The sequence below is a fragment of the Mobula hypostoma genome, chromosome 17, assembly GCF_963921235.1.
Source record: "Mobula hypostoma chromosome 17, sMobHyp1.1, whole genome shotgun sequence".
NCBI classification, from domain to species: Eukaryota; Metazoa; Chordata; class Chondrichthyes; order Myliobatiformes; family Myliobatidae; genus Mobula; species Mobula hypostoma.
This window is the reverse complement of record NC_086113.1, coordinates 56,208,759-56,235,396: the sequence shown is the minus strand read 5'-3', so window position 1 is coordinate 56,235,396 and position 26,638 is coordinate 56,208,759. Positions and strand designations below refer to the sequence as shown.

The window sequence follows — 26,638 nt, the reverse complement described above, 5'->3', positions numbered from 1 at the left end:
TACTGATCCACGCTCTGAGCTCATCCGCTTTGTTCATATTACTCCTTGCACTAAAATAGATACATCTCAAACCTTCGGTCTGAGAGCATCCTTCTCCATCACCTGCCTATCCTCCCTCTCACACTGTCTTCAAGCTTTCTCTATTTGTGAGCCAACCTCCTCTTCCCCAGTCTCTTCAGTTTGGTTCCTACCCGCCAACAATTCCAGTTTAAACTCTCCCCGGTAGCCTTAGCAAACCTCCCCACCAGGATATTGGTCCCCTTGGGATTCAAGTGCAACCCATCCTTTTTGTACAGGTCACACCTGCCCCAAAAGAGGTCCCAATGATCCAGAAGTCTGAATCCCTGCCCCCTGCTCCAGTCCCTCAGCCACACATTTATCCTCCACCTCATCCTATTCCTATATTCACAGTCGCGTGACACAGGCAATAATCCCGAGATTACTATCTTTGCGGTCCTGTTTCTCAACTTCCTTCCTAACTCCCTGTAGTCTTTTTTCAGGACCGCTTCCCTTTTCCTACCTATGTAATTGGTACCAATAAGTACCATGACCTCTGGTTGTTCTCTTTCCCACCACAGGATATCTTGGACGCAATCCAAAACATCCCAGACCCTGGCACCTGGGAGGCAAACCACCATCCGAGTTTCTTTCCTGCATCCACAGAATCGCCTGTCTGACCCCCTAACTATAGAGTCCCCTACCATTACTGCCTTCCTCTTCCCTTCCCTACCCTTCTGAGCTACAGGGCCAGACTCTGTGCCAAAGGCACGGCCACTGCTGCTTCCCTCAGGTAGGCTGTCTCTCCCCCCACCCCCCCACCCCCGCAGTATTCAAACAGGAGTACTTATTGTCAAGGGGTACAGCCACTGGGGCACTCTCTCGTACCTGACTCTTCCCCTTCCCCCTCCTGACTGTGACCCTCCTTGTCTGTCTCCCTTGGCCCTAGTGTGACCACCTGCCTGTAACTCCTTTCTGTCAATTCCTCGCTCTCCCTGACCAGGCGAAGGTTGTCGAGCTGCATCTCCAGCTCCCTAACCTGGTCCTGCAGGAGCTGCAGCTTGACACACCGGGTGCAGATATGGCCGTCCAGGAGGCTGGGAGACTCCAGGACCCTCCACATCTGACACTGAGCACAGAAAACCGGCCTCACACTCATACTACCTCCTTTCCACAATTAACACAGTTAAACCTACCTTGCCTCGTTACCACCTAAGCCCATTTAATTCATTCAACTCATTATGTCATTGATCTGTTTGTTATTTTTGTTTAATCATGCACTGCGCTATATACATACAAAGTAATCAAGTTTTTGTTTGAAAAGTGGTCTATGACTTAATATGTGAATTTAATGAAATAAAAAACTTTCTCTGTAACATTTAATTTTTTTGGAAAATGACTATACTTCTTTAGGAGTCTGAAGAGATTTGGTATGTCAACAAATGCACTCAAGAACTTCTATAGTTGTACCATGGAGAGCATTCTGACAGGTTGTATCATTGTCTGGTATGGGGGTGTGGGGGCTACTGCTCAGGACGGAAAGAAGCTGCAGAAGGTTGTAAATTTAGTCAGCTCCATCTTGTTTACGAGCCTACAAAGTACCCATGACATCTTCAAGGAGTGGTGACTCAGAAAGGCAGCGTCCATTATTAAGGACATCCAGTACCTAAGGCATGCCCTTTTCCCACTGTTACCATCAGGTAGGAGGTACAGAACCCTGAAGGCACACGCTCAGCGATTTAGGAACATCTTCCTCCCCCTCTGCCATCCGATTCCTAAATGGACATTTTACCCTTGGTCACTACCTCACTTTTTTAATATATATTTCTGTTTTTGCACAATTTTCAATATACATATATTCTATTCAATATATGTATACAGGTGTCCCCTGCTTTTCGAACGTTCGCTTTACGAAACCTCGCTGTTACGAAAGACCTACATTAGTTACCTATTTTCGCTAACAGAAGGTGTTTTCACTTACAAAAAAAGGCAGCGCGCGCCCCAAGCAGCCAAGCTCCTCCCCCGGAACTGCATTCTAGCCGGCATTTCTTAAACACGTGCCTGTGAGTAGCCGTTAGTAAGATGAGTTCTAAGATATCAGAAAAGCCTAAAAGAGCTCGTTAAAGGTGTTACACTTAGCGTAAAACTAGACATAATTAAGTGTTTTGATCGTGGTGAACGAAGTAAGGACAAAGTGAGTTTGGCTTGTGGAAGTTGACGAAGATGATGTTGAAGAGGTTTTGGCATCCCATGACCAAGAACTGATAACTGAAGAGCTGATGCAATTGAAAGAGGAAAGGATAACAATCGAAACTGAATGCAGTAGCGAACGGACCGAAAGTGAATCCGTCTAGGAACTGAAGGTGAAGCAACTGCATGAGGTGATAGAAAAATGCCCAAGGATAAGCAGTCAATCATACTGTCCATTTTCAAGCCTTCCACATCAGCCACAACAGACGACGAACCTCGACCTTCGACATCGAGGCAGACAGACATAGAAGAAGATGACCTGCCTGCCCTGATGGAAACAGACGACGATGAGATGACACCCTAGTGTCCCACCACCCCAACCCCCGGGCCGCCGACCGATACATTGCCGCGGAGAATGCAGCGGTAGCCGTGACGCACCCAGCACATCTTTAAGAAAAAAGCCGAAATAAACAAGCTAATTAATTAGCCATCTGGGCCGACATTTATGTGCTGGGCGGCACCTTTTTTTTTTAGCTTGTTTATTTTGGCTTTTTTCTTAAAGATGTGCTGGGTGCGTCCCGTCTACCACTGCATTCTCCGCAGATTGGTATCGGTCAACGGTCTGGAGGTTGGGGTCCACTGCACCACCCCAAACTCCGACGACTCAGCCTAACACACCATCATCGGTGTGCTCGCTGTCTTCCCAATTCCGGTAAGTGATACTGCACTGTACGTACATTATTTCTACTTTATGTAGACTATGTATTTTTATACTTTATTTGGTATGATTTGGCAGCTTCATAGCTTAAAGGTTACTGGAGAGAGTGTTTCTGCCGAGAGCACTTCCGCGAGATTTTCGCTACCGAGAATAGTGCGGCAATGATTGTAGAAAAGTATTTCTACTTTATATAGGGTGTGTATTTATCATATCATTCCTGTTTTTACTATATGTTACTGTTACTGTAGGTTTTATGTATTATTTGGTATGATTTGGTAGGTTATTTTTTGGGTCTGCGAACGCTCACAAATTTTTCCCACATAAATAAATGGTAATTGCTTCTTCACTTTACAACATTCCGGCTTACGAACCATTTCATAGGAATGCTCTACCTTCAGATGGCAGGGGAAACCTGTACTGTAATTTACTTATTATTTTATTGTTTTTCTTCTATATCATGTATTGCATTGAACTACTGCTGCTAAGTTAACAAATTGCATGTCACATACTGGTGATAATAAACCTGATCCTGAATGTTTGGAAATCTAAAATTAGCTTTTTTCTACTGTCACACTGATACAGAAGACAAAAAAAACTGAAACAAAATTTATATTAAAAAAATCTAGGGTGCCTAAGACTTTTGCACAGTACTATACCTCCTCCCTGATGGTAGAAATGAGAAGAGGTCATGTCCTGGATGCGAGTGCCCTTCATGGCGGAGGTCTTCTTCGTGTGTGCCGGGGAAGATTGTGTCTGCGGTGGAGCTGGCTAAATCTACAACATTGCAGCCTTTTTCAATACTCAATAGGTTTCAACAGGTACATTTAACGTCAGAGAAATGTATACAATATGCATCCTGAAATTCTTCTTTGTAAACATCCACAAAAGCAGAGGAGTGCCCCAAAGAATGAATGGCTGTTAAATGTTAGAACCCCAAAGCTCCCTTAGCTCCCACCATAAGCAGCAGCAAACCAACAGCCCCCCCCACTACGAGCCAAAAAGCATTGGCTCCTCCACCAAGCACTCAAGTATGCAGCAAAGCATCAATAAAGACACAGACTTGCAGTACCCCAAAGACTACTCGTTCACCTGTAATTCGACATACCACAGAGTCTCTCTCTCCTTCCCTAATAAGGGAAAAAGAGGTGTCCCCATTTCACAGTGAGATGGGAGACATAACAAAACAATTCATTGATTTATGGTGTTAAAAGTCACTTTTTCCAAGCTCTGCCCAAAGAACTGGGGTCTCTGGGCACACAGCCAGCAGCCAGTTCGCTACTTTCGATCATCCGTGTACTCCCACAACACATCAAGCAGCGACACCAACCTTGAATCTGCCTGCCTCCAGAGCCACTAAAATCCGGCATCCTGAAGGCACACTCGGCTTCGAGCCGTGTCCTTGACATATCAAAAAGCAGCTGGTCATGAGGCCCTGAGAGTGGGTCCCATTTCCGCAAAGAGCTGAAGTCAGTGTGTATCTCCAGGTCAGGGTCTTGAAAAGAACCCTGAAAAGGAAAAAAAAATAGATATTAAAGATAGAAATAGAGCTGTTTACTGTGCATTAGAGTCTCCATACCAGGAAGTGATGCAACCAGTCAGAATGTTCTCTATGGTACATTTGAAGAAAAATGCTGGAGTCTTTAAACATTCCAAACCTCAAAGTCCTAATGAAGTACAGCCGCTGGTGTGCAACCCTCATGGTTGCATCAGTATGTTGGTTCCAGAATACATCTTCTGAAATGCTGACGCCAAGGAACTGGAAGCTGCTCATCCTTTCTACTGCTGACCCCTTAATGAGGGTTTGCATATGTTCTCCTGACTTCTCCTTCTTGAATTCACAGTCTTGCTGATGTTGAGTAGAAGGCCATTGTTGCAATGCTTCTCAACCAACTGACCTATCTTACTAACGTATGCCTCCTTGTTGCCATCTGAGAAAATAAGTGGAATTGGGAAACATTTATCTTTTTGAATGACCTGCTGAAGAAAATACTTAAAATCAATCTGTGAACTTTTAGCGATGAAGTAAGTTACTTTGGCTGATCGCTCTGAAATAAACCTTCAGATTTCAGCTAGTGGCAAGTGCATAGCCTTGTTCTTGTCGGGCCCCCATCTTGGGTCTGGGTGCACCCATGCAGGATTAATATAGACTTGGGGGAAACACAAAGAATGAATCTGCAAAGCAGGCTGATTCAAACGCAGTCCTATATTTTTTTTCTTACATTTGTATTCCTCGGTGGAAATTTTATCAATGCTTGTTATCAAAATAGTTCAGTATTTCCTGTGGTAGATTTGTAATACAATTGATGTAGTCATCCTTGAATCCTGACAATTCCAAATTGTTCAACTCCCTTTGCTTGGGAATGAACACAAATGAAGGTGATTTCAGTGGTGAAGTGCTTGGTCTCTGCCCTTGTCCCTTCAATACATTGTTGGAAAAAGAAAACTATGAAACCATCTCCCACCATTTAATGGTATAACAATGTAGATGCTTCAATGCAGTGACCTGCTATGTGTTTCTTTTTAAATGTCCTAAAACATCTTAATTCTCGTCTACTAAAACCAAAATTCCCTCAACCCTCCCCACTATCAAAGACATCATCAGTAAGTTGGGTTCCATCACTAAGGATCCTCGCCATCTGGGGCATTACTGCTACTTTTCTTAAACTTAGCCAGCTCTTGTTGAAGGAAAATATTGGTAATATTTCATTGTGTCACAGAAAGTAGAGCAATGCAGCACCAGGACATGCTCCTTAACCTACAATGCCTGTACAATGATGCCAATTTAAACTGTCAGTTAATTGAACAAAAGATTGTAGTTCACAATCTCAGTCTTGGCACTAAACTCTCGCTCCTTGGTGAGCCTTGGTAATCCTTGACTTCTGTGCAATTGAGGCCTGGATTATCTGTAGCACTCTCTCTCCAAAGCCCACCAAATCCCCTGGAAGGACAAGTAACCCAACTAATATTTCCTCTTTCCAAGCCAATCTGCTGGCACTGAGAGCCTAGTTACACTTGGTCTGCTGGTGTAATTAGGGCTTCAGCATTGGCAATTGACTTGCTATGCTGATCAGACCTCTTTATCTGCCTTCCTGACACCACACTCCAGGACAGCTACTATATTTTAATTCTGTCATGGAAAGAGGTTGCCAAGTAAGCAGAAAAAGCAACATCTTCTCTGTTTCCTGGAATTTAATTACCTATGACTATTAAAGGGGATAAGAAACATTGCAGGGGATATAGACAAACATAGATAAATACATCAGAAGCACACAAAAGTCTTGTATGAGCAGTGCAAGGAGCACATAATCTCCACACAAGCCAATCATCCATCCACCCGTTGACCATCGCCTGGGCCATCTGTTGCAGGGCTTGTGATTCCCATATCTGCCTCATATGAGACCTCACAGTCAAGAAAATCAGAAAGAGGTCATCTTTGATCCTGACAGACTGCTTAAGAAGAAGAAAATACTTTAATCATGCCTTTAACATTCTTAACTCACATTTATAGTGGTTGCCTGACTTAAAATATTCAGTCTCTGTCATATACAGTGCCTATAAAAAGTGTTCATTTACCCCCGCCCTTGGAAGGTTTCATCTTTTATTGTTTTACAACACTGAATCACGGTAGATTTAATTTGTTTTTCTTGAAACTGACAACAGAAAGAACTCTTTCATTTCAAAGAGAAAACTAATTCTACAAATTGATATAAATTTATTAAAATTATTAAACACAATATAATTGCATAATTACGTCTTCAAGTCAGTATTTAGTAGCTGCACCTTTCACAGCAATTACAGCCTTGAGTCTATGTGGATAGGTCTTTAACAGCTTTGCACATCTCTACATGCAATTTTTCCCCATTCTCCTTTACAAAACTGCTCAAGCTCTGTCAGATTGCATGGATTGTGATTGAACAGCCCTTTTCAAATCTAGCCACAAATTCTTGAGGCTTTGACTTGGCTACTCCAAGTCATTAACTTTGTTTTTAAGCCATTCCTATATTCCTTTGGCTTAATGCTTGGGGTCATTACCTTGCTGGAAAACAAATCTTCTCCCAAGTGGCAGTTCTCTTGCAGACTGCATCAGGTTTTCCTCCAGGATTTCCCTGTATTTTGCTGCATTAATTTTACGCTCTACCTTCAGAAGTCTTCCAGGATCTGCTGCAGTGAAGTACCCCCACAGCATGATGCTGCTGCCACCACCATGCTTCACACAAGTGATGGTGTATTTTTGATGATGTGTGGTGTTTGGCTTATGCCAAACATAGCGTTTAGTCTGAGGGCCAAAAAACTCAATTTTGGTTTCATCAGACCATAGAACCTTCTTCCAGCTGACTTCAGAGTCTTCCTTATGCCTTCTGGCAAACTCTCGCTGAGACTTCATGTGAGTTGTTTTCAACAGTGGCTTTCTCTTTGCTACTCTCCCATAAAGCTGTAACTGGTAAAGCAGCCAGGCAATAGTTGTTGTATGTGCAGTCTCTCCCATCTCAGCATTTGAAGCTTGTATCTCCTCCAGAGTTGTCATAGGTCTCTTGGTGGCTTCCCTCAGTAGTCACTTTCTTACAGTGTCACTCAGTTTGTGAGGATAGCCTGCTCTAAGCAGATTTACAGCTGTGCCATATTGTTTTCATTTCTTGATGATTGACTTAGCTGGGATAGTCAGTGACTTGAAAATTTTCTTGTATCCATCTCCTGACTTGTGTTTTTCAATAACCTTTTCACAGAGTGGCTTGGAGTGTTCTTTTGTCTTTGTGGTGTAGTTTTTGCCAGGAGATTGATTTGCCAGCAGTTGGACCTTCCAGATACAGGTGTACTTTTACTACAGTCAATTGAAACCCCTTTGACTGCACAGAGATCTCCAAAAACAGATCTCTATTTAACTAATTCTGTAACTTCTAAAACCAGTGGCTGCACCAGTGATGATTTGGCATGTCATATTAAAGGGGTGAATACTTAAGCAATCAATTATCTTGTATTTTATATTTGTAATTAACTTGGATCACTTTGTAGAGACCTGTTTTCACTTTGACAGAAGAGTCTTTTTCTGTTGATCGTTATAAAAAAAAAGCCACATTAAATCCACTGATTCAATGTTGTAAAACAATAAAACATGAAAACTTGCAAGGGCAGGGGTGAATACTTTTTATTGGCACTGTAAGTAAGTGTGATAACCAGATTTGCTTACATTCCCATTAATAGCTAATGTAAAATAATTGGAGCAAACAAAAATATATATGTTAATATCTGAAACAAAACCAGAAAACACTAGAACTCAGGTGGTCACATAGCATCTGGAGATGTTCAGGTCAATGTTCTCATGCTACCCGAGTTCTTCCAGCACTTACTGTTTTTGTTAATTAGTTAAATAATCAGTTCCTCTGCTTTTGATTTTGTTGAGTGAAGGGATAATGTCCAATTAAATAATGAAACTCTATTTTAGTAGTGTAGTTAAATCTTTAGTTCCACTGATAACAGACAGGGATTTGTTTTGTAATCTTATGTAAAAGAAGGCACTTTTTCACACTAACGTTCCGTTAATCAGCCTGCTGTTTCACGGTAGTTTTATGTGCTTAAATCTAAAATAGAATTTGATCATAATTTTCTGGCTCAGAAGCAAACGTGCCAAGTTGTTGAAAACAAAATTTGAGGGGTATTCAAAAACTCAAAAGCTTCCTGTTTTGGATATTTGAATTATGAATTGGAGAGCACATTCTTTTATCTTTTATCCCTTTTAGAGAGGACCTTAGATCATTGAAATTTTACATTTTTCATGGCAAAATGGAAAGCTCTGTAAAATTTGCATCTTATGTGACTCAAATGAAATAACAATTTTATGTACTTTATTGGTGTTCATAATTCTGTGATGGAGTTTGAGAGGACATGTCTAAAATTTCTTTGAATGTAAACGCTCCATGTGATTTCATTCATTTTATTGAGACTGTTTTATGGAAAAAAATGAATTGTCAGCACAAAGCTGCATTATATACTACGTGAGAAATTTGTAGTTAAATTGTATATAATTTGTTGGCCATAAATGCTTGACAGCTTTTTAAAAGTCATTCACTGCTTGTAATCAAAGCAGTTGGAGGTTCCTGTTCCTATTCTCGAACATTACTGTATGTTGGTCTTTTCAGTATGCGCATAGTTCTTGTGAGTCTCTGCATGGGTGCATTTCAGACACTGTAAGGTTTGTTCCCCTTTGGCACAAGAGTCTTTTTGAAGTGAAGAATTTGCATACTACTTTGTGGCCATTATATCTACCTTAAAGCAATACATGGTCTCCTGATTTTTAGATTTACAAACTATGCTAATTCAAAACTGCTTTATTGCTGAATTTTATTGTTTTTCTTTTATATACAGCAATTTAACCTGATTTTGAATCAGATTAATATCTTTAGATTTGAATGAAATTTCATTCAACAAATTCCTTTTTTTTAGAACAAGTGGATACTGCATATAAACGTTTGTGCAGAGAGCTGAAATCAACTTAGAATGTAAAAGGAATAGGAAACAGTTATGGAAAGAAATATGGCACACTTGAACAAGGATAAATACTTCAATCTATACCTAATGATGTAACTGATTTGTGACATTTTCAGCAATTACAATACCCAGGTCATCAATGTGCAAATAAAATGATACCACTTGCAACCAATTTATTATGTGAGGCATTATTGGCGATGCAGTTTAATTTGTAGGCCCACAGAGATCTGTTTATATTGCATATCTAGAAGCTTAACTGTCCTATTTAGTTAGAGAACAATTCACCAGCATAATTAAACACATCCTGATCTCTTTTCCAGAAGTTTAAATGCTTAGATAGCAAAGAGGAGTCATGTTCAATATATACACCAAGATAAGCTAGGTTAAATTGCACAAGCACTCAATAAATACTCTAAACATTTCATGCTTGATACTACTATAGGTTAATACTCTGATAGAAGCAGTAGCGATGTATGGACTTGGAAGTCTCGTTTAGAATAACAATAGAACCAGATTGGACTTCTGCTCTAGATTTGCAATTCTAACTATAGTGAAAAATCAACAGTGAAATGTGAATTCTTTGTCTGATAGTATGGTTTGAGGAGATGATGGTGACTTGACACATTCGGCTTCAGGAGGATTGCACCTGTTCACACAGCTGCAGCATCCTTATGAGTGTCAGCTCAGACATTCCTTTAATAGGATCTTATTAACAATGCAGAGGACGTCTTCAGGGCTGACACAACTTATGCATGAAGAATCCTATTATGTTCTCTATCTTGCTTTTCATGGGCTTGAGAAAATGTCACCTGTGATATGACTGACTAATGACAGAGAAAGCAATGGCACAAAAATTCATAAAACGTATATTTTAACAGCAAATTACAACACCTACCCTTGCCAGAAGCATAAGCTTTGAATTAGTAACATTTCCCAGAATGAATGGAAAATATAGAACATACAAAACAGTACAGACCTACAGTCCATGATATTGTGCCAACCTTCTCACCAATCTAAGATCAATCTAACGCTTTCCTTCCACATAACCCTCCATTTTATTTTATCCATGTGCCTTTCTAAGAGTCTCTCAAGTCTCTTAATTAAAGATTAGCTTTATTTGTCACACATACATCAAAACATACAGAAAAGGTGCAAGTTTATAAGGAGTAGATTGCGAGGTCAAGGGTCTATCTTATCATGTTAGGGAACCATTAAGTAGTCTAATGATAGCGAGATAGAAGCTGTCATTGAGCCTGGTGATATGTGCTTTCAGTCTTTTGTATCTTCTGTCTGATAGGAGGGGTAGAAGAGAGAATGCCCAGGTTGTGTACCATCTTTGATTATATTGACTCCTCAACTGAGGCAGAATCAGAATCAGGTTTATTATCACCGGCATGTGACGTGAAATTTGTTAACTTAGCAGCAACAGTTCAATGCAATACATAATCTAGCAGAGAGAGAAAAAGTAATAATAAATAAAATAAAGCATAATAATAAATAAACAAGTAAATCAATTATGTATATTGAATAGGTTATTTAAAAATGTGCAAAACAGAAATACTGTATATTAAAAAAATGGGATAGTGTCCAAAGCTTCAGAGTCCATTCAGGAATCGGATCGTTCCTGAACCACTGAGTGTGTGCCTTCAGGCTTCTGTATCTCCTACCTGATGCTAACAGTGAGAAAAAAGCATGCCCTGGGTGCTGGAGGTCTTTAATAATGGTGAGATATAAATCAAATCCCTGGAAGAGAACCAGGAATATGGAGTCATTTCCAGCTAATTTGATTCAAATATTGGATATCTAATTGGTTTACACCAGAATATTGGATGTATTAAGATACTTTCAGCAAAAGCTCCCCCTCTCTTTCACATTCCTTTCACAGTTGCTGTGCTACTTAAAATCAGGTGCTAATATTGAAAGCAAGACAAACACTGCTAGATTCAGCTAGTTGCAAGCATATAGAAATTTAAAAGATTATGATAAGATTATTCTCAGAATTAGTTGATGCTATTGGTTTTCTTTGTTCTACTGTGAATATCTGTAAGAAAATGAATCTCAGAGTAATATATGATGACATATACATACCTTAATAATAAAATTTACTTTGAACTTCAGAAATTATCTTTGGTCCCCAGGTATCATTGCATATTCCAAAACAAACTACTTAAGTGTTTAAACACTCCTGCCATGCAGCTTTATTGATCACAAAATATTGGATGAATGCAGGTAATTAAAGAAGAATCGTAGGGCAAGAAATTGGCCATTCACTCCTTTAGACCTGTTTGCTAATCACTTTGGGCATACCTGAAGGTCAGAAGGTCTAGTGTTTTGATATCCTTGCACATACTTTTTAAATGAGTACAAAATAGTGTGAATCGCAACATGAATTTCCACTTCTCCAGCAAATCCAAAGGAACTAGGCATTATATTGTAATTTTACATCACAACATAAATTTGCACTTCCCTAGTGCCTTATATTCCAAAGGAACTTGACGGCATATCGTAATCTTACTGTCAGATAGGAAAGGAGATTAAAGCTCAGTTATTATAAAAAGATTGATGAAAGAGGTCGTTTTTGAGGAGACAGAGGTGGAATTTTAAAATGATTATTGTGCGTATGAGAGCAAATGCAGATTAGTCAATATTAATGTTGTAATTAAGCAACATTATTATACAGAATGGTGGGTGGCTGCTTGCGCACAAAGGCATTGAAATAATCAAAACCAGGTATGAGTTGGAGAAATGATAAATGGTAGGATGGAATTCAATTCAAGTTTAATTGTGACTCAACCATACATGAATGCTCATGATTACAACGAAATGAAACAGCGTTAATCTGGGATCAAGGTACAAAACACAGTACCAACAGTCACACACAGCACAAAGCATACACAAGATAGCAAGCACAGATCGTATCACAATCACCACAATAAAAGTGTCCAAAACTCGCACCATTAATGTACAGCCATCCACGATAGAGCTTGTCTTTTGCCAAGTGAACACAGAGGGATCAGCACAAACTCCAGCCTGGACACTGCACCACACCGTCCTCGCTGGAGTACACTGGCTTTGATGCCTAGTCCTCACATATACAAGATAACAAATACGTACAGAATATCAGTGAAATACAGCCGCACAAAATATATATGTATATAGTCCAGACCTTTCAGTTCATTGAAATCTTCAGTTGATTGCAATAGAGCTTTCTTCTGCCGACCCCCCCCCCCCCCGTGGATGCCATTTTCCTGGTGGTTGTAAACAGGCAACTCGTGGCTTGAGGTCCTGAGTCCATTGAGTGTTGCTGAAATCTGCAGTAGACCACAACAGAGCTTGTCTTCTGTTGAATGAATACTGGGAGGGCAGGACCGACCGTCCTGGACAGTGCATCACGTCCCTCCCGGTGGAGTGCATCAGCTTTGATGCCTGTCTCCTGGCGGCTGTAAATAGGTGACACCATGGCTCGAGGCCTAGTCCTCAATGACTGAGGCCATGCAGTTTCCTCGCTATCTGCCCCTGCTCTCAGCCAATAAATCAGTGAATCAAACTTGTGGCATACCAGATTGACATTGTCAAAATGGTCTGGCGATCACAAGAAAAGCAACCAAGATGGCCACTCACTATTGAACTTTAAGCCTCCATAACTTGGGCAGCACCACCAGTGAGCAACTGGCTGATGGTGTAGACCTGCACTACTTTTAAGTTCTTGATGTATTAACAGAATTTTGTGATCATTAAAAATACATTTAAATAGAACAGTAGCATCTTTTGTTGACCCTGTAGATGTCGTTGCTACCGAACGTGCCACCATCTTACCAAGACACCTGCCATCTTATTAGGGGAAAACAAAGCAACCAATCTTGAAAGTAGTTTAGATATGTGGTCAGTAACCCATTTCTGGTCAAATATAATAATGAGATGGAAAGTTGGATTGAATAAATGTGGCTGTAAGAGTGCTTTGGAGCAATGCATTCAGACAAGTACATAGTATTCTGTTTTGCTCGATGTGTGCTTTGTAAATGGTGGAGAGGTTTGGAGCAGCAGGTAGCGAGTCACTGTGCAGGATACAGAGCTTCTAACGTACAGTTGCAAGAAAAAGTTTGAACCCTTTGCAGTTATCTGCATTTATTACTCATAAACTGTGGTCTGATCTTCATCTAAGTCACAATAATTGACAAACACAATCTGCCTAAACTAATAACATATAAACAATTGTACTACTTCTCGTCAATTCTGAGTACACCGTTTAAATAATCACAAAAGAGGTTCGACAAAGTTTGTGCACCTCTGGGGTATTGCCTCTTACAAAAGCTATTAGGAGTCAGGTGTTCCAATCAATGAGATGATATTGGAGGTGTGGGTTGTAGAGGTGCTCTGCCCTGTAAAGGAGACAAACAAAGGTTACTGACAGAAATCTGCTCTTCTCAAGAAAGATCTGTTTATGTGCATGCCTCCATCAACACAACTTTCAGAGGACCTGAGAAGAAGAATTGTAGTGATATATGAAGCTAGAAAAGGCTACAAAAGCATTTCTGGAGACTTGGGTGTTCTTCAGTCTACAGTAAGAGAAATTGTTGACAAATAGAGGAAATTCAGTACTGTTGCTACTCTTGCTAGGAATGGGCGTCCTGCAAAGATCACAGCGTGCAATGCTGAAGGAGGTGAAAAAGAACCTAAGAATAACAGCAAAAGACCTGCAGAACTCGCTAGAACTTGCTAAAGTCTCTGTTCATGTGTCCACTATCTGAAAAAACCCCAAAGAAAAATTGTGTTCGTGGAAGGACACCATGGACGAAGCCATTGCTCTCCAAAAAAACCTTGCTGTACGTCTCAAGTTTGCAAAAGATCACCCCAATGTTGAACAGTTCTTCTGGGACCATGTTCTGTGGACAGATGAGACAAAAGTTGAACTTTTTGGCAGAAATGCACATTTCTATGTTTGGAGGGAAAAGGACACTGTACACCCCACCAAAATCTCATTCCAACTTTGAAGCATACTGGAAAGAGTATCATAGTTTGTGGCTGCTTTGCTGCCTCAGGGCCTGGACAGCTTGCAATTGTTGAGGGAACAATGTATTTACATTGTATCAAGGCGTTTTACAAGAGAGTGTCAGGGTAGCGGTCCGTCACCTAAAGCTTAAAAGAAATTGGATGATACAATTAAACAATGATCCGAAACACAAGAGTAAGTGAACAACAGAAAGGTTTAAAAAGAAGAAAATTTGTGTTTTGGAATGGCCAAGTCAGAGGCCAGACCTTAACCCAGTTGAGATGTTGTGGCATGACCTGAAGATGGCTGTTCGTGCAAAGTATCCTAGAAATATTGATGAACTAATAAACAGTTTTGTATGGAGGAATGGTCTAAAATTCCTACTCGCCATTATGCCAGTCTTTTCAGCAGCTACAGGAAATGTTTGGTGGAGGTTATTCTGCTAAAGAAGGTTCTACCAGTTATTAAATACAAGAGTTCACATACTTTTTCCAGTCTGAACTGTGAACAACTGAGTTCAATAAAGACATGAGGAAGTACAATTGTTTGTTAGTAGTTTAGGCTGATTGTGTTGTCTGTTATTGTGACTTAAATAAAAATCAGACCTCACTTTATGCATAACTAATGCAGAAAACCAGGTAATTGCAAACGGTTGGTAAACCTTTTCTTGCAACTGTACTCTTGTACTTCCAGTGTTAATCTTGATTATCAACATGAACCCGTGAGTTGTTTATGTTGGACAACTAGGTGATGGTAATGTGTTTGAATGTTATCAGTGAGTGGTTTGACGTCCTCTGGTGAACATTTTTGCTGCCTGATACTGTTGTGATTTGGGTATTGTCATTTACCAGCCCAGACCTGTATGTTGTATGGGGCTGACTGTGTGTAGGCATGCACTGCTTTATCTTCTGAGTATCCCTATTTTTCAAAGTGAAGAAGAAGGGTTACTGCTGAGACAACTGAAGAAGGTTAGGTCTACCACAATGCACAGAGTAACTGTTACATTGATGTTTGGGTCTGAGATAACCAACCATCTATTTTAGGTTGCACATCTGATTTTAAATTGCTTTACTTAGCCTGAATCTGCTTTCTCAGTTGGCGTTTTACCTCCTCAAACTTTGCGTTCTTGGGTGGAACAGTGCGGTTCTTGGCAGAAGCAAAGCATTTTCTTTACTAATCTCTTAACAAGTTTTATCTATCTCTGGAGACAGTTTATCTATTGATGTCTACTATAAGCCTATGGACTCTCACAGCTACCTGGACTATTCCTCTTCCCACCCTGTCTCTTGCAAAAATGCCATCCCCTTCTCGCAATTCCACTGTCTCCGCCGCATCTGCTCTCAAGATGAGGCTTTTCATTTCAGGATGAAGGAGATGTCTTCCTTTTTTAAAGAAATGGGCTTCCCTTCCTCCACCATCAACTTTGCTCTCAAATGCATCTCTCCCATTTCATGCACATCTGCTCTCACCCCATCCTCCCGCCACCCCACTAGGGATAGGGTTCTCCTTGTCTTCACCTACCACCCCCACCAGCCTCCGGGATCAACATATAATTCTCCATAACTTCCGCCACCTCCAACGGGATCTCACCACCAAGCATATCTTCACCCCCCCCCCTTTCTTCTTTCCACAGGAATCACTCCCTACACAACTCCCTTGTCCATTCGTCCCCCCCATCCCTTCCCACCGATCTCCCTCCCGGCACTTATCCTTGTAAGCAGAACAAGTACTACACATGCCCTTACACTTCCTCCCTCACCACCATTCAGGGCCCCAGACAGTCCTTCCAGGTGAGGCGACACTTCACCTGTGAGTCGGCTGGGGTGATATACTGCGTCCGGTGCTCCCGGTGTGGCCTTCTATATATTGGCAAGACCCGACGCAGACTGGGAGACCGTTTCGCTGAACACCTACGATCTGTCGGCCAGAGAAAGCAGGATCTCTGAGTGGCTACACATTTTAATTCCACTTCCCATTCCCATTCTGATATGTCTATCCATGGCCTCCTCTACTGTCAAGATAAGCCACACTCAGGTTGGAGGAACAACACCTTATATTCCGTCTGGGTAGCCTCCAACCTGATGGCATGAACATTGACTTCTCTAACTTCCGTTAATGCCCCTCCTCTCCTTCTTACCCCATCCCTTATTTATTTATTTACTTATTTATTATTTTTCCCCTTTCTCTCTCTCTCTCTGTCCCTCTCACAATAACTCCTTGCCTGCTCTCCATCTTCCTCTGGTGCTCCCCTCCCACTTTCTTTCTCCCTAGGCCCGCCCATCCCATGATCCTTTCCCTTCTCCAGCCTTGTATCCCTTTTGCCAATCAACTTTCCAGCTCTTAGCTTCATCCCTCCCCCTCCTGTCTTCTCCTATCATTTCGGATCTCCCCCTCCTCCTCCCACTTTCAAATCTCTTACTATCTCTTTTTTCAGTTAGTCCTAACGAAGGGTCTCAGCCCGAAACGTCGACTGTACTTCTTCCTATAGATGCTGTCTGGCCTGCTGTGTTCCACCAGCATTTTGTGTGTGTTTCTCATAACTTAGCTAGCCAACTAGCCTGTGCTTTCCTGCTAATCTTGGCTCTTTCATCTTGCTCTCTAATGATATGCTCAAATCGTCAATAATGGAACAAATGTGCTGTGAGCATTGGTGCTGGTAACTTGTAATTTATCACTGTTTGACTATTCGGTTCACGAATGCAGAGACTTCTTTTGTAGTGATATTAATTAGATACCAGATATGTGATTAGAAGTCAAATATGATATGAATTGGAAAGTTGGTTTGAATTAATGTGTCTGTAATATTCTTAATTGATACTTCTTGTGGAATTCCTTGAGTGATTTTGGAGCAATACATTCAAGCAAGTAGATAGTATTCAATTTGTGCTGTGTAAATAGTGGGTTATGAGATAACCAGAAGCACTGGCTAAACCAAGTGATCTGTATTCTGCTGAGGGTTCAGTGAACCAGGAAAATACAAGAGATCCAGGTATGTCCTCCGGAAAGCCATCTTAGATGTGAAGTGGCAATTCCAGACCAAGGTTGGATCACAGAAGGATGCACGGCAGCTGTGGTGGGGCTAGGATGTGCCATTACCTCCTATAAAGCAAAACCAAGCAACATAAATGACGACAAGGTTTCACTCTCAGATAAGCTCAATGCCTTTTATACTTGTTTTGATAGACAGAACATGGAGGCACTTTCATGAACTCCCACAGCCCTCGACAACTCTGTGATTTCAGTTTCTGAGGCCAATGTGGGAGCATCCTTCAGGAGTTTGAATCCACAGAAAGCACCTAGCCCAGGTGATGTACCTGGCCGAATACTAAAGACCTGTGCAAATCAACTGGGTAGAGCATTTACAGACATCTTTGGTATTCTGAGGTACCCACCTGCTTTAAGCAGGCTTCAGTCCCCAAGAAGAATGTGGAAACCTTCCCCAATGACTATTATCTAGTAGCACTTACTTTCACTGTGATAAAGTGTTCTGAGAGGCTGGCCATGAAGCTTATCAACTCCTTTCTGAGGAGAGACTTGGATCCACTGCAATTAGCCTACCATGACAACAGGTCAACAGCAAATGCTATTTCATTAGCTCTTCACTCAGCTGTGGAACATCTGGACAACGAAGGTGCATACATCAGGATTCTCTTCATTGACTACAACTCAGCATTTAACACTATTATCCCGTCAACTAATCAGTAATTTCCAAGAACTAGGTCTTGATATATCTTTGCACGACTGGATCCTCGATATCCTCATTTGCAGACCCCAGTCAGTATGATTTGGCAATAAAATCTCCTCCACAGTCACCATCAACAAAGGTGCACCCAAAGGCTAAGTGCTTAGCCCCCTGCTCAACTTACTTTATACTTGTGATTAAGCACCAAAGCAATATTTTAGTTGGTTGATGACACCACTGTTGTTAACTAAATCAAAGGTGGAGATGAATCAACATATACAGTAGAGAAGATTGAAAATCTGGTCGAATGGTGCCACAACAACTTACTGAATGTCACCAAAATCAAAGAGCTGATTGTTGCATACAAGGGGAAGAAACCAGAGGTCCATGAGACAGTTCTCATTTGAGGATTGGAGGTGCAGAGGCACTGTAACTTTAAATTCCTTGGCATTATCCTATCAGAGGATCTGTCCTGGGACCGGCACGCAAATGCCATCTCAAAGTAGACATAACAGTGGCTCTACTTTCTTAGAAGTTTGCACAGATTCGACATGTCATCTAATATTTTGACAAACTTCTATAGTTGCACCATAGAGAGTATCCTGACTGGTTGCATTAGAGCCTGGTATGGAAATACCAATGTCCACGAATGGAAGAGCCTACAGAAGTGGTGAATGCAGTCTAGTCTGTCACAGGCACAGCCCTCTATCGAGCACATTTACAAGAGTGCTGCCACAAGAAAGCAGCATTCATCTTCAAGGACCCCCACCATCCAGGCCATGCTCTCTTCTCACGGTTGCCATCAGGAAGGAGGTACAAGAGCTTTAGGTCCTACACCACCAGATTCAGGAATTGTTATTACTTTTCAACCATCGGGCTCCTGAACCAGCATGGATAACTTCACTCACCTTGTCTCTGATCTGATTCCATTGATAGGGTGCATTCTGGAGTTGGGTATATAACAGATATTAATTTCACCAGCATCCAATCTTCAGATTTGAATGTGGGTTGCAGATTGGATTTAAAACACAGCTCAAAGCAGTTAGACCTCAGATGCTTGCATATGCATGAATGTGGCCTAGAATCTGTGGAGATTTACATTCATTTTGGGTGTCTGGAGTGTGGGTGCAAAGAAGAGAGTGTTTGAAAACTATATGTAATTCAAAGGAATTTTAATCTTTGAGTATTTTTATTTTTTATTTTTAAAATTAAATTAGTTTTAAAGTGAAAGCATTGTCTTAGCTATTTGCATGCTTTTCATCTCTTGCAGCTCAGTTAGAAGAAGAGTTTGAAGATCTGGAAGGACACTTGTTGTATTTGGAAGATATCTGTGAACAATGTGATATTGAGCGTTATAAGCAATTACAAACTCTGCAGCTGGAGAACTACAAGAAGCAAAAGAGGTAAGCATTGACAATTACTTCACTATTCTGCTGTTTGTTATACAGTACACTAGGGCAACAAGAATAGTTAACATTGGTAAGGAGATAAACAAAAATAGATGTTTCATGAAAGGTAATTAACTTGAAACGTTTACTGCTCCTCACTTTACAAATACTGTCTGATCTGGAGTATTTCTAGCACTGCATATTTCAATCATCTGCAGCTCTTCCCTTATTTGCCAATTTACTTTTGTTTCTCAACTCTGCCTTGTTCTTTGCTATATTTCATGCATTGCTTTAACAAACACTGTAATATTTTAACATTTATTGAGTTTGTCTTTTGGAACAGAACAAAAGAAAAGTTCCCTGGTCTTTACATTTTATTCTTTGGATTCAAAAAAGCATAATATTTATGAATCAGAACAATCTTCATTATGTATGATGTGCGCGATCATGGTCTTGACCATGATTGTTTTTGGCAATTTTTTCTGCAGAAATCATTTGCCATTACCTTCTTCTGGTCAGTGTCTTTACAAGATGGGTGACCCCTGGCTATTATCAGTACTCTTCAGAAGATTGTCTGCCTGGCATCAATGGTTGCATAAACAGGACTTGAGATATGCAACAGCTACTCATACGACCATCCATCATTTGCTCCGAAGGCTTCATGTGACACTGTGTTACATAATGCCCAAGGGTGACCTGCAAGCTGACGGACGAAAGGGTGACCTTGTACCTCTTTTGGTAGAGACATATCCCCATCCCAACACTTTCAAAACAAGCTATTGGTCATATTTATTACTTTAGTTCTTCCCTTAATCAGTCCCTTTGTTGTCATAATGAAGACTGTTGCGTTCATCTCTTGAGCTGGGTTATATTGTTATTTCAAATGGTCTTCTCTGGTCAATTTGAGATTGGCTCTTTCTTGTTAGATGCCATGTTGTCAAATCTCTACAATTGGCCTCTCATTCCAGGTTCAATCCTAATTGGTGCAGCTGTTGTGGAGTATGTATATTCCCCCTGTGATTACATGGATTTCTGCCATATAATGCTCTAGTTTTCTCCATCTTGCAAAGATTTGAAGTTCAATTAACCATCTGCAGTAAGAATTATCTCTTTAGTATAAGTAGGTTGCAAATAAATAAAGGTGTTTGATGGTCAAATGAGAGAATAAGTTACAAGGGAAGTAGAAAATAAGGAAAAAGTGTATTGAAGTGAGGAAATTACTCTTCTGAAAGCCAGTGTAGGCCCAGGGGGAAAAAGGCTCCCTCCTAAGTCATAGTAAATATAGCACTGCTATGTGAATAAAGTATATTGAGTGGCAACTTGTTCTTTCTTATGGTTCCAACATACTGATTCTAGCAGCTATGTTTCATTAGGAGTTTGAGGAGGTTTGGTATGTCTCAAATTTCTACAGAATCAGGATCAGTTTATTGTCACCAGCAGGTGGCGTGAAATTTACTACCTTAACAGCAGTGGTACAATGCAATACATGGTAGTATAGAAAGAAAAAAATTAAATAAATTACAGTAAGTGTATATTAAGTAGTTAGGTTAAAAATAGTGCAAAACAGAAATAACATATATAAAAAAGTGAGGTAGTGTTCTTGGGTTCACTGTCCATTTAGGAATCATATGGCAGAGGGGAAGTGCAGTTACTGAATCACTGAGTGTGTGCTTTCAGGCTTCTGTGCCTCCTTCCTGGTGGTAACAATGAGAAGAGGGCATGTTCTGGGTGATGGGAGTTCTTAATAATGGACTCTGCCTTTCTGAGGCACCACTCATAGAACCGTAGAACATTACAGCACAGAAACAGGCCTTTTGGCCCTTCTTGGCTGTGCTGAACCATTTTTCTACCTAGTCCCACTGACCTGCCCCTGGACCATATCCCTCCACCTCTCATCCATGTACCTGTCCAAGTTTTTCTTGAATGTTAAAAGTGAGCCCGCATTTACCACTTCATCTGGCAGCTCATTCCACACTCCCACCACTCTCTGTGTGAAGAAGGCCCCCCCAATATTCCCTTTAAACTTTTCCCCTTTACCCTTAACCCATGTCCTCTGGTTTTTTTCTCCCCTAGCCTCAGTGGAAAAAGTCTGCTTGCATTCACTCTATCTATGCCCATCATAATTTTATATACCTCTATCAAATCTCCCCTCATTCTTCTACGGTCCAGGGAATAAAGTCCCAACCTATTCAACCTTTCCCTGTAACTCAGTTTCTCAAATCCTGGCAACATCCTTGTAAACCTTCTCTGCACTCTTTCAACCTTATTAATATCCTTTCTGTAATTTGGTGACCAAAACTGCACACAATACTCCAAATTCGGCCTCACCAATGCCTTATACAACCTCACCATAAATTTCCAACTCTTATACTCAATACTTTGATTCATAAAGGCCAATGTACCAATAGCTCTCTTTACGACCCTATCTACCTGTGACGCAACTTTTAGGGAATTTTGTATCTGTATTCCCAGATCCCTCTGTTCTACTGCGCTCCTCAGTGCCCTACCATTTACCTTGTATGTTCTACCTTGGTTTGTCCTTCCAAAGTGCAATACCTCACACTTGTCTGTATTAAACGCCATCTGCCATTTTTTAGCCCATTTTTCCAGCTGGTCCAAATCCCTCTGCAAGCTTTGAAAACCTTCCTCACTGTCCACTACACCTCCAATCTTTGTATCATGAGCAAATTTGCTGATCCAGTTACCACATTATCATCCAGATCATTGATATAGATGACAAATAACAATGGACCCAGCACTGATCCCTGTGGCACACCACTAGTGAGAGGCCTCCACTCAGAGAAGCAATCCTCCACTACCACTCTCTGGCTTCTTCCATTGAGCTAATGTCCAATCCAATTTGCTACCTCTCCATGTATGCCTAGCAACTGAATCTTCCTAACTACCCTCCCATGCGGGACCTTGTCAAAGGCCTTACTGAAGTCCATGTAGACAACATCCACTGCCTTCCCTTCATCCACTTTCCTGGTAACCGCCTCGAAAAACTCTCATATATTGGTTAAACATGACCTACCACACACAAAACCATGTGGACTCTCCCTAACAAGTTACTGTCTGTCCAAATACTTGTAGATCCTATCTCTTAGTACTCCTTCCAATAATTTATCTACTACCGATGTCAAACTTAACAGCCTGTAATTTCCAGGATTACTTTTAGAGCCTTTTTTAAACAACGGAACAACATGAGCTATCCTCCAATCCTCTGGCACCTCACCGTAGATACTGACATTTTAAATATATCTACCAGGGCCCCTGCAATTTCAACACTAGTCTTCTTCAAAGTCCGAGGGAATACCCTGCCAGGTCCTGGGGATTTATCTACTCTGACTTGCCTCAAGGTAGCAAGCACCTCCTCCTCTTCAATCTGTATAGGTTTTATGACCTCACTACTTGTTTGCCTTCTTTCCATAGACTCCATGCCGGTTTCCTTAGTAAATACAGATGCAAAAAACCCATTTAAGATCTCCCCCATTTCTTTTGGTTCCATACATAGCCGACCACTCTGATCTTCAAGAGGACTTACTATCCTTTTGCTCTTAATATACCTGTAGAAGCTCTTTGGATTATCCTTCACCTTGACTGCCAAAGCAACCTCATGTCTTCGAAGATGCTTTGGATACTACAGAGTCTAGTGCTCAAGATGGAGCTGACTAATTTTATAACTTTCTGCAGCTTCTTTCGGTCCTGTGCAGTAGCCCACCCCAATTCCAGACAGTGATGTATCCTGTCAGAGTGTTCTCTATGGTACATTGATGGAAGTTTTCGAGTATTTTAGGTGACAAGCCAAATATCTTCAAATTCCTAATGAAATATAGCAGCTGTCTTGCCTTCTTTATAGTTGCATTGATATGACCAGATTAGATCCTTAGAGACTTCGACACCCAGGAACTTGAAATTGTTCACTCTGTCCACTCCTGATCCCTCTGAGAATTGGTGTGTGTTCCCTCACCTTACCCTTCCTGAAGTCCACAATAAGCTCTTTCGCACTTACTGTCATTAGGTGCAAGGATGTTGCTGCAACACCTCTCAACTAGCTGGTAAATCTCACTCTTGAATGCCCTCTCATCTCCATCTTAGATTCTACCAATAACAGTTGTATCATCAACAAATTTATAGGTGGCATTTAAGCTATACCTAGTCACACAGTCATGGGTATAGAGGGAGTAGAGCAGTGGGCTAAGCCCACACCCCTGAGGTGCACCAGTGTTGCTCATCAGGGAGGAGGCGACATTATCACCAATCTGCCCAGATTGTGGTCTTCTGGTTAGGAAATTGAGGATCCAATTGCAGAGGGAGGTACAGAGACCCAGGTTCTGTAGTTTATTGATCAGGACTATGAGAATGATGATGTTAAATGCTGAGCTACAGTCAACGAACAGTATCCTGAAATAGGTGATTGTACTATACAGGTGATCTAAGGCTGTGTGAAGAGCCATTGAGATTGTGTCTGCCACAGAGCTATTGTGGCGATAGGCTAATTGCAGTGGGCTCAGGTCCTTGCCAAGGCAGGAGTTGATTCTAGCCATGACCAACCTCTTAAAGCATTTCATCGCCGTAGATGTGAGTGCTACTGGACAATAGTCACACTTCTCTTATTCAGCACTGCTATAATTGTCGCCTTTTTGAAGCAGGTGGGAACTTTTAACTGTAGCAGTGAAAAGTTTAAAATATCCTTGAAAACTTCGCCAGTTGTTTGGCACAAGTTTTCAGAGCCTTCCCAGGTACTCCATCGGGACCTGCTGCCTTGCAATGGTTCATCCTCCTAATAGGAAGCTTGATATCAGCCTCCAAGACAGAGATCACAGGGTCACTGAGTACAGCAGGGATCTTCACAGCTATTCTTCCTTTCAAAGCAGGCATAGAAGGCATTGAGCTCATCTGGTAGTGAAGCATTGCTGTCATTCATGCTATTGGGTTTCACTCTGTAGGAAGTAATGTCCTGCAAAACCTGCCAGAGTAGATGTGTATCCAATATCACTTCTAACCTTGCTCAGAATTGTTTCTATGCTCTCGAATAGACCTCCGCAAGTCATACCTGGTTTTCTTGTATGGACCTGGGTCACCAGACTTAAATGCCACAGATCTAGCCCTCAGAGCAGATGATGAACCTCCTGGTTCGTCCACAGCTTTTGGTTTGGGAAGAATGTACTGCAAATTTTCCTAGGGATGCACTCATCCTCACAGGTTTTAATAAAGTCAGTAGCAACTGCGATGTACTCATTCAGATTAGAAGATGAATCCCTGAATACAGCCCAGTCCACCGATTCAAAGCAGTCCTGTAAGCGCTTCTGAGCTTCCCTTGTCCAATCCATCTTGGTCCTCACTACTGGTGCTGCAGTCTTCAGTCTCTGCTTATACTCAGAATAGAAGTACAGCCAGGTGATCAGATTTTCCATGGAATAGCACGGTAGGCATTCTTGATGGTGTAACAGTGGTCCAGTGTGTTGTTTCCTCTGGTACTACAAATGGTAATAATTATTTTGTGACTTTTCAAGCTGGTCTGGTTAAAATCCCCCAAATTGATGGTGAAGGCATCAGGGTGTGCGGTTTCGTGTGTTTTGATCCCATTGCTTAGATCATCTAGAGCTTGTTTGACATTGTATCATAGAAAGCATTCTGACAGATTGCATCACTGTCTGGTATGCAAGTCCTATTCCACAAAATTGGAAGGTCCCTCACTACCCAGGACATGGCCTCGTCTTATTACTACCATCGGAGGAGAGGTGCATAAGCCTGAAGATGTACACTCAACGTTTTAGGAACCGCTTCTTATTCCCTGCCATCAGATTTATGAATAGTCTATGAACGCATAAATATTATCTCACTATTTTGCTCTTTTTTTTTACAATTGATTTTTTTATATGTTCTTTACTGTAATTTATAGTAATTTTTATGTATTGCACTGTACTGCTGCTATAAAACAACAAGTTTCACGACACGACAATAATAAATCTAATTCTGATTCTCCCCACCACCACCCACCATCTGAGCCTAGCAGAGGTCTGAGCAGACTAACTCACTCATATGGCTAGCTGGCGGCTGCTGTTCCTGTGCCTGCTAATTGTCCTGTTACAGTTGTTTCTATGATCCTCCCCCACACATTGCTTTTGTTCATTTTTCACTTATGAAGAGTTTGAGTTATGAATGGTTCTCAAAAGTGGAATCCTGTCATAACCTGCAGATTGTTTATATTCAATACTAGGCAAACTATGTCCCTTAGTATAAACACAACGGCAATACAATCATGAACTGTTTATCCCTTCTCAGGTCTTAAAGCAAAATTACAGTTTGGGTGGTAAATTAGAAAAGTAATGTTTAGTTTTAACTGAATCATACAGCTTTGTGAAATAATTCTGTCTACAATTATCGTGGCTGTTGAGAACCTTGTGATTGCACATAATTCTGACAGCTAGTGTTAATGAGGCTTGGCAGTTTTGCTATGGTCTGTAATAGATAATGTGAGGCGCATCTTGGGAGAAGTAGTGGGAATGATACAAGTTCAAGCAAAGTAAAAACTCGTACTGAGAATTAAAGACTTGACTGCATTTAAGGGTTGTTTGTTTGTTGGAAGAGATGGAAGACTGAAGCCTTGTCATGTTTAAGCGTTTTTACAATAAAGCCCATCTTGACACATGTAGCTGCCTATCAACTGTCCACACTTCACTGTTAAATGAAAAGAAAATCTTTAATTTTAATTTATTCATTTCTGTCAAAATAGCAAATGTCTTTTCTCCACTGGGTAAATGTATCAACTTTAGGTTATAATCTAAAAAATGTAAGACTAAACATGTTTTTGTGATTAGTGAGGTTGTTAAAATACTGTTATTTTTTCATAATTGAATTCTACATTACAGTTGTTCTAAATGACAGATTAACATATTTTTTTTGTTGATAGGAAAACGATTGAAGCTTTGAAAGGTAGGCTTTCTTTATATCTCATCTTTTTTTTGTAGTTTGTCTTGATGGTTGGAAATCTATTTTCACAGCTTTTTAGCACATCAAATTAAATGTGGTCTTAGTGTCAGAAGGTGACTATTAAGCCAGACTACTGTTTAACAAATTTTTAAAGAGCACTGGAAACAATCATGTTAGAAAAGATTTTTAAATCTTGGACTTTGGATGAATGGCCTTCGGAATCTTGTCAGTTTGAAAAAAAAGTCTGAGCAGTT

At 40.8% G+C, this 26,638-nt stretch overlaps 1 protein-coding gene across 1 annotated transcript in view; it reads left to right on the top strand.

Annotated features, from left to right (window-relative positions):
- Nucleotides 1-26,638, top strand: part of LOC134358047 (dysbindin-like) — a 259,942-nt gene that overhangs the window by 114,445 nt on the left and 118,859 nt on the right. Inside the window, exons 6-7 of the mRNA XM_063069932.1 lie at nucleotides 19,331-19,463; nucleotides 26,365-26,387. Coding sequence (XP_062926002.1) covers nucleotides 19,331-19,463; nucleotides 26,365-26,387 — 156 coding nt within the window. The remainder of the gene's footprint in view (nucleotides 1-19,330; nucleotides 19,464-26,364; nucleotides 26,388-26,638) is intronic.